The sequence below is a fragment of the Brienomyrus brachyistius genome, chromosome 3 (genome assembly GCF_023856365.1).
Source record: "Brienomyrus brachyistius isolate T26 chromosome 3, BBRACH_0.4, whole genome shotgun sequence".
In the NCBI taxonomy this organism is placed as follows: Eukaryota; Metazoa; Chordata; class Actinopteri; order Osteoglossiformes; family Mormyridae; genus Brienomyrus; species Brienomyrus brachyistius.
Window position 1 is genome coordinate 8,573,154 of NC_064535.1, and position 9,209 is coordinate 8,582,362.

General features: G+C 47.1%; 1 protein-coding gene across 1 annotated transcript; it reads left to right on the forward strand.

The window, feature by feature from the left end:
• The first annotated feature begins 456 nt into the window (after nucleotides 1–456).
• Nucleotides 457–8,339, forward strand: b3gat2 (beta-1,3-glucuronyltransferase 2 (glucuronosyltransferase S)). The gene is made up of 4 exons (XM_049007739.1): nucleotides 457–1,215; nucleotides 4,655–4,800; nucleotides 6,355–6,502; nucleotides 7,517–8,339. The coding sequence occupies exons 1-4, from the start codon at nucleotides 682–684 to the stop codon at nucleotides 7,601–7,603; spliced, it is 915 nt and encodes a 304-aa protein (XP_048863696.1). The 5' UTR covers nucleotides 457–681; the 3' UTR covers nucleotides 7,604–8,339.
• Nucleotides 8,340–9,209: the final 870 nt, after the last annotated feature.

Sequence of the window (9,209 nt, forward strand, 5' to 3'; positions counted from 1 at the left end):
TTCAGGTCTCGGCGGACACTGACGTTTTTCTGAGCAGCACAACAAAGGCGCTCTCTAACGCGGTTCTTACCCAGCCCTGTCGGACACGCCGCCAGTCTCACAGCCAGCCGGCGCCGCAGATCCCCTTTTTATCCATATAAAGTAACAGCATGTAATAAATATCTGGCATGTGCCACATATGGTTATTTTTTCCGGGATCGGTGCAGGGCGCAATTCAAACTGCACACGCCGAAGACGCGGATCCTTGAATTACCTGTTGTTTCCGATTTCGGCGCGGTCCTCCGCATCCGATCGGAGGTGCGAGGCATCGCTCCGCTTCCCGTCATGAAGAGACACTCGGTGGAGGAGAGCGGTCCAGGCAGGGCAGCGGGATCACGGCGCTTTGAAATCCGCATAACAGGCAAACTTTGGATTTCTCCGGGGCGGCTCCGGTAAGTCGTTTTTTTTTTTTTTTTTTTTTTTTTTAAAAAAAAAAAAAAAAGAAAGAAAGAACAAAAAATTAAAATTCAAAATAGGACTATATCGAATGCGAAATATTACGTCGCTGGAAAAGAAATGCTAAGAGATGGTTTAAAGACATAAGACACTTCTAGATGCCCAAGCTATGCCGAAGAATCATCGGACTGAAGAGACAAAATAAAAACATTATCCTCTAATCCTTCTCCGTTTAATATTTGCATCATGAAATCACAATTCTATAGCCGTTTTTTTATCATTTTACCTTGGGCTCTGATTGTTATTATTATGATCGATATGGATACCAAGAGAACATCTGCCCGAAGCAGCGGCCACTTTTACCTCTCCCGGTTGGGAAATGCACGCCGGCAAGACCGGACAACCCGGATTGCGTACAACGGTACGACTCAGCCAGTCATCTACGCGGTAACACCTACGTACAGCAGACCGCAGCAAAAAGCAGAGCTCACCCGTCTGGCGAACACCTTTCGCCAGGTGCCCAGTTTCCACTGGATCGTGGTGGAGGACTCTAATGTGCGCACGGAGCTGGTGTCGCGCTTCCTAGCCCGATCCGGACTGTCCTACACCCACCTGCACGTCCTCACGCCCCGCAGGTATAAGCGGACCGGGATGCCCCGGGCTACCGAGCAGAGAAATGCCGCCCTCGGGTGGCTGCGTCTGCACCGGTCGCCCCAAGACCCCGGCGTGCTCTTCTTTGCAGACGATGACAATACTTACAGCCTGGAGTTATTCGAAGAGGTAAAGAAGGCATCTCATGTTGGAAGTTGTCCTCGTGTTTGTGATGTTGCAAACCATACAATATAACATTGGTCATATAAGTATAGTTTCTCTGCTATTCTGTGCAGTCTTTATTACTGAGTGAAAAACAAGGAATGCTTTGTCTTTTACTACTGAAGTATATAAACATGAATGTCATAATGTGTACTGATCTGAAACGAGTTTGAATATACACAGTGAAGAAAATGGAGTACAACTAGAGATGGTTAGTCCTAATAATCCAAAACCCTTTAAACCCTACTGCTTGATTACTCGGTACATGTAGGACACATTATCAGTGGCATTTAATGAAAAAAGAGTATTAGGGACAATGGCGCGATCAAAATGATTACACGAAAGATCACTACTAGAAAGCAGCTGGTAATCTAGCATATTTGATGCTTTTGCGATCACTTGTTTTACTTCAGAATGAGTTACTTAACCTTTTTTAAAAACATTTTTTCTTTATTTTTGTGGGTATGGACGAGCGATACATCACCGTGCATTCCGTACAAACGCAACTGTAAGCGGCATAATTGCGACTCTAATTTGCGTGCGGTGATTTCGGTATTACCACGCAGCGAGAAATTGGTAACAGCCACAGAGACACCAGGCAGACATGGATTTATATTACTACATCAATATAGTAATCAATAAAGTTCGACTGGATATTACAGATCTGTTGAATCCCCATATTAGAAACGGTTTTGTTCTAGCTGAGCTCTTAAGTATAAGCTTGGCTAAGGGGTTCATAGATTTTTATACATTGTAACATTCTGTGTCGGATGCTTTTTCTGAGTAAATATAGACATTTAAGTGGATTTTAGTGTAATGGGGTTTCTTTATTTTACGTTTAAACTTTCAACAGATATAACAGCAAAAATAGTTTTGTTATAATTTGGGCGCAGTTTGCCTACAATTTTGTAGCGGTTTTGGGGCAAACATTCTTTAAATCACCGAGTCGTCTCAGTTAAGGTGGTTTGAAGAAAAGCCACACATGGAGAATCCGGAATTTTGCACGCACACACTCACACGCACCCCCCCCCTCTCTCTCTCTCTCTCTCTCTCCTTCTATCTCTATCGCACACATACACACACACACACTTTGCACTATATACGACGTTAAATCAATCAGATTACTCACCATACGTTGTTTACTTCTTAATGCACTAAGGCATTCCCTGGCACAGGCCAAGGTACATTTTTATTTAATAGCACGGTCTGTCTATTCAGTCCAGTTCTCATACTGTGAGAAATATATGTCAGAAAACGTTACATTGCTATGTGGGCTATAGAGCAATTGGTTTTGCGGGATGTGTGCGCCAGTTCTGCTGTCATGCAGTTTGCAGGATTGAAGGCACGCGCGCGATCTGGCTCCCTGCGGTCCGCAGCTGTGCATTTGCATGCTCACGTGAGCATGAGTTGGACAGCATACCATGCCGCACGCGAGGAACAAACCTGCCCATTTTTATCCAAAAAGAAAGGAGCAATGGAACAGACGCGAGAAGGCTATTGAATGTAGTCAGGGAGCCTAAAAGAATGCAGTTTAGAAATAAGAGTGTTTTCCGAGCTATTTCCACCTAAAGGCTTGAATAATGTCAGATAAAGATAAGAATTAACAGGGTAGGTTGTATCACAGGGTAAAGTGTATCGCTTCTGTTCGGGAGTGAAGAAGAATGCTTGCTTACTCACCAACTCAGTCCAACTGCATGTGGATAATGGGGTTTAATGGTCTGTGGCAGGTGTCCTGTGAAGGTAGCTAAATAAATGGGAATTAGTGTTGGGTCACGCTGGTGCAGAAGTGAAGGGTTTTAGTTCAGAACAGTGTATAGAACACAGGGCAGCACCAACGCTCAGTAGACCTGTCACTCTCTAATGTTCACGGTGCCTGTGCCGCTTTAACCTGCACAGCAATGTCAGCTTGGTCTCCTGGCCCATCAGAGACAGGTGCATCACTGTACAGACCCCTGAAGATGCAAGCTGTATGCTGGCATAACACAAGTTCCGGCATCACGCAAACGGTGCCTCCGTGCCTCTTCCTGCACATTCCTGGGATTCAACTCTTCGCCATCATTCTAGCCTTCGCCTTTATTACATCGCAATGAATAACAATGACAATGAAAGAACAGAAGCACTTAAGTGCAGTTGATGGTGGGAGAAACATTTACAAAGCATATAGGGAAATAGGTTTATATAAATGAAAGAGAAGCAGGTGTAAAGAATGTCACCCTTTACCGTTGTTTCTTTCCTGTCTTTCTGATTATAATCTTTTTGTGTTTCAAGACCAAAGGATGGCTCAGATTTATTTATGGACAGTGTCTTAATATAGAGCACACATGCTGAATTGTCTTCTTTGTTGTGTCATTCTAATTCTTTAAAAAAGTGGCCAACAAGTCTAATCCTATACAGCACATAAACAGCTTAGCAATAGAATTTAGTTGAGCTAGTTTAACAGTATGCTATACTGCAAGTAACAATTAAATAAATAAACAAGCAAATAAATATTACATTTAATTAAATGTTCTGTTGGTAGTATGGTGTGGAAAGACAAAAAAATGTATCTCACATTGCGTTTCTTTTAAATTCAGTACATACACTTCTGTAATTTGTGTATTTAATCTTTCAGAAATATTTCTTCAACGAATTATGTTTTGCTGTGAAAAATAGCCAAAAATATCACAGATGCCGTTTAATATTCAGAGGCGTAATATTCTCTGTTTACAGTATCCTTTGCAAGAATTCTGTATGGCATACTTATGATTCTCTCGTGCATTTCATATTATATCCACCAGCGATTCTCAACCTTTTTGCATCGCGGTCCAATTGTTACCATGCCAGCTCAGTTGCGACCCTATATCAAGTATCGGTCTAAATTAACGCTATGATCAGGCACGCAGGGCACTCTGAAATTTACGCCAATCAATGCCTATCGCACAAATCTGATTGGATGTGCCAGAGAATATTAAATGATGCATCTGTGGTTTGGCTTCTTGGATTGGATGGGTGTCCACTAGTTGTGCGCTAAGCATTTGCAGACCCAAGACCCGTTTATATAGCTTAATTCTAGGACTGGGGCTGGGAAATCTGATCGTGGATCAGCATATGAGCTTTCTGATTTAAAAATGCTTACATTTCCGACTCTGCTTCGCGAGCCTTGCAGAACTTGCTGTGACCCATGGGTTGAGAATCACCGATTTAAACTGCACATCCATTTTAGAGCACCCTGTTTAATTGAATAAATTCAAGCTGGTTGTTCAGACACTTCTTGGCTTTGAAACTTGGTACTTGTCAAGAACGTTTCCCTCTCCTTAATTATTATGTTCCCTGAACACTCAGCAGTTTATGTATCACAATAAACTGATATCCATCTTGGATAAAATGGACGTTTTTTTTTTTTTAACATTATCACTTCTCTTGGCAGATGCGATCGACCAGACGGGTGTCCGTGTGGCCAGTTGGGCTGGTGGGTGGCCGGCGGTATGAGCGCCCCCTGGTGGATAAAGGCAGGGTAGTGGGCTGGTACACAGGCTGGAGGGCTGATCGGCCCTTCGCCATCGACATGGCAGGTACTTCCGCCTTTTATATTTCCCACAAAAATGCCACAGCACACAGATCTGAACCATCCTGACCATACTGATCCAAGCAGAAGCACCCCCTTGCTTTGGTTTTCTACATCTCCCCCACCTTCAGAGAGATTATGGAGGCATCCAGCATCACCCTGGACTCCATCAATCTTCTCCTGTGCACCTAGGGAAGGTTCGCTGCTCGTGTCACCGCTGATGTCGGCCACAGCAAATTATTTAGCAGAATTTCTGTGGCATGACAGATAATCATAGGCTTTACAAAGCAACTTGAAGGCGGAGGCTCCGTATAGGGACTCTCCGTTCTGCATGCCTGCAGCTACCATGAAGGACATATTCAGACTGGCATAAGACTACACCTGGGCACCTGGCAAGAGACCCAGAAAATCCCTTAGACGTTGGCCTTAAGGGCAATGCGACTCAACGATAGTCATACATGTTCAAGCTACCTTATCATGAAGTCCTGACTGCGGGAGGCTCTCGGGGGGGGGGGGGGGGGGGGGAGAGGCTGGGTGGCCGAATTTGAGCTCAGCAACCAGTCACCATCCTTTAACGGTGAAAGTATTGTATTATTTAAGGCAGAGACAGAATCTGCAGGCGCTGCAGGTTGTAGAGGGCTGCCAAGGATGGAGCTTTGCAGTCAGAATGTTTTTCACGCACACACACTTCGCAGAGGAGTGTGTTACTCTGCCTCGCCTGAAGCAAGAGCGATTGTCTACAGATGGAGGTAGTTTAGCATTCTCATTAAACGGCCATCTCGCAAAGCCCTCTGGTGAGATCCTCGGGCTAGACAACAGCGCATTGTACATCTCCCTCTATCTCTGCGGCCCAGGGCTCCAATCTTTTGCTCTTGACCTTACAAGGAAGGGCTACACCGCTGCCATGCTGGGGGTGCCATCCAGCATGAATCAGGCCCGGCTGCTACCATCGCCAGAGATTCCCCTAACCGTCGAACAGCCGTGCCATTGATACGGTATTAATCTGCAGAAAGTGAGCGGCTGCTTTTGGTCAGTTGATGAAACGCAGAGGAACGCGACTCGACCAGCAGACAGCGTTCATTATTTATGACCGAGCTGCGTGGAAAGCTCGCCTCTGGGGTTTTCTTCTGGCATTTGAAGTATCGATGCTTTGCTGAGGACAGACATGTGACCTTATTTAATATGAACCCTGGGGAACAAAGTGGTAGATCTTGTTGATGCTAAGATATATTTACTGTATAACAGCTCTGTTTAATCTCTGCTGGCTGTATGGCTGCTAGCATCTTTTTCTGTTGGGTTACAAAACAGAATCAGATCAACAGAAGCTCAGAGACGTTAAACAGCAGCATCTCATGACCATATAGACCCACCAGGTCATTGACGTCATTGTGTTCTTGTGCTTTATACTGTTGCCTTTAGGGCACCATATTGGTTCACTGTCAAGACCAAGAATGAAAACTATCAGTAAGAGGTTTCAGTTGCGCCTTCAGCCACAGACAGAACGGTCCTAGGCAGCCAGGCCAGACGTGGCATCGATGACAGTGCCCATGTTCTCTCCAGGTTTTTTGCGTGAACCTCCAGGTGGTGCTGGACAACCCCAGGGCGCTCTTCAAACGTAGAGGGTCACAGCCTGGCATGCAGGAGTCGGACTTCCTCAAGCAGATCACCAAGGTGGAGGAGCTGGAACCCAAGGCGGAGAACTGTACCCGGGTCAGTTACGTCACCCCGCCCACCCTCTGACATCACTTCTGACTCTGAGTCAGTCATCAAATCGTACATTCGTGTGAAACACGAGCTGGTGCCTAAGTTGCGTCAACGCTGCTAAGTCACCCCCAAACACAACACTGTCGCCAGCCTTCTATAGAGAGTCCGCCCCCTGCAGGTTTGTCCTCAGCCCACGCCAGATTGACGCTACGCATTAGACTCATCAGCTCCTGTACAGTTCAGCTGGACCGATGGACGGCTGGGGGCAGCCTTGTTTACGGGCACACTGCTGTGGCATCCGCTCATTAACGTCAATCTGTCGGTGTGCGGCCCGCCGGCAGCCAGCTGCCGTGGCGACGGTACCGTGACAGATCCGCCCCCACTCCCACCACCAGTCTACGTGAAGCCGGCAGACCGCCCACAATAACGCTACTTCAGCGGTGGCTACCTTATGCGTCGATGGAACTTGATATATCCATTTCACGTCAAGCAGTCCCTATGAGGAGTGTTTGGCAAGCTAGAGCATGATGGGAGACGGATCAGAGCACAGGCAACGTCGGGCAGCTCATGCAGGAGTCACAGCGGACATGAGAAGGTCGTGACTCTTCTATTGCCCATCTGGAGGCAACCTGGTAGTTAGACCACCTGCATACGCAAGACACCACCAAGGGATATAATGGATTCTTTACATTTCTACCACCCAGATACCTTGATAACCCAAATGTTATATCTCAGCCTTTATGAGTGTCCATCACAGACCATCAATATGACAAGAAAGCACTGCTGAAATCTCCACCAGTAGAAAGATGTGGCATGAGCATAGCAGAGAGCACATCCATACCAGGACACCTCTAAAGATTCTCACATTGAGCTGGTGAGGGCTGGTTCTCCTCAGACTGGCAACTACTGCATTACAGGCCTGGTACGGCTGCCATTAATGTTGGCAGCATCGATATATCATGTCGGGAGGCCTTGGGGGCAAGGGCGCAGACTCATACCCACATTCTCTCTTGTTCTCAGGTACTGGTGTGGCACACCCGCACAGAAAAAGTGAACCTAGGCAACGAACCCAAACACAGGCAGGACTCCATCCATATTGAGGTGTAGCGGTGACCGGGGACCCCGAGAGGAGGACCTGCAGGCCAGGCCTGCTGGGCTGAAGGTTGTGCTCCAGTTCCTGCTCCTCCATCCAGTCCCGCTCCCCCATTGCCAGAGCAGAAGCTGCACACTCAGGAGCAGCAGCAGCACCGCAGACCTTCAACCCATCAGTGACTTGGCCCACCTCCCAATCCCATTTGCTGAAGGGAGGAGCAGCTGTGGTGCTGAGACACTCTACGCGGATCCAACATTGCTCCCCGATAGGGATTGCAGAAGACAGGAGCAGAAACACACAGAAACCAAGAGCTTCCCACCCCCCAAAAAAAATCATTGCAATAAAGGAGTCTTTAGACACAATAAACACACCGCATTTCATGGCTATTCACTGTTTAATGCACGGAAATAACATTGTATCTGACCGAGGCACCAGAGAATGTAAACACAATGTCGGGAACAAATCAAGAGGACAAGGTGTGAGCTCAGCGAGGCCCCCTGGCTGCGTGGAGGGGGTCAGCGTTTGAGCAGCAGGCACCAAGATTCTGTTGCATGTCGAACCCCTACTCTCCCAGTCCCTAGTTCCCAGTCCCCCCTCCCCAAAATTGTAACGCTGCCCCCCTCCACTCCACCAGATCTCAGAACTCCCCCCACCCCCACCGAGGTGAAACTGGTTGTTCGGCTCGTTGACCGTTTGACTAGCTGAGCTTTCTCCTGTGACAGGAACAATAAACTTTGAGGTTAAAAGATGCACGACTGTTTGGAGTGGAGTGACTGCAGTGTGGAATTTAGCGACGCTCACAACTGGGCATGTGTCAGCTCACACCTCGCCTCCGCCGGGCCTGCAATCACACACACTGGGGGGGTCACTCTCATGATAGCCATATTTCTGCTATTTAAATACTAGAATGCACTATTGATTTGGTAATGATATATTAGACACTTGTATAGTTGGTCCAGCAGCTTCAAATCGCTGATATGCTTCTCGTCTTTTTGTCTTTAAAACCAAAAATGAAAGAAAAAAAAAGTAAAAGAAAAAAAAAAATGCAGAAAATTAAGACAAAGCAGCTGGTCGATGGAACATCCAGCTCGGGACCCTCGATGGGGGACCTTCACCTGGAGAGGTCGAGTGGATGAGTGGAGGATGAAGTAACTACATGTCAGTACTGAGAGAGAGAGAGAGAGAGAGAGAGAAGGAGAGAGGGGGGGCTGCTGGGGGGGGCTGGCTCATTTCCAGAGCTGGGTACTCAGAGTCTGGCCCGAGGGCGGCCCCACCCAGCCTCCGACGGGGGCCCCAGGCTGACCAAAAGCCACTGCTCCCCCTGGACCGTTTAGGGTCATACCCGACATCTGCTGATTTACCTGAGAGAGACAGAGAGAGAGAGAGAGAGAGAGAGAGAGAGAGAGAGAGAGAGAGACAGAGAGAGAGAGAGAGAGAGAGAGAGAGAGAGAGAGAGAGAGAGGGAGAGAGAGAGAATGTCAGGGTCTTCATGGAGTATGGGGTCATCATCCAACACCCCTCCTCAAAATACACCATCAGAATCAATTTTAGTTTGCTCTCATTCTGCCTGTAGCAGAAAATTATGTGGTAAAAATACACAAAGATGCATTTGGGCAGGAA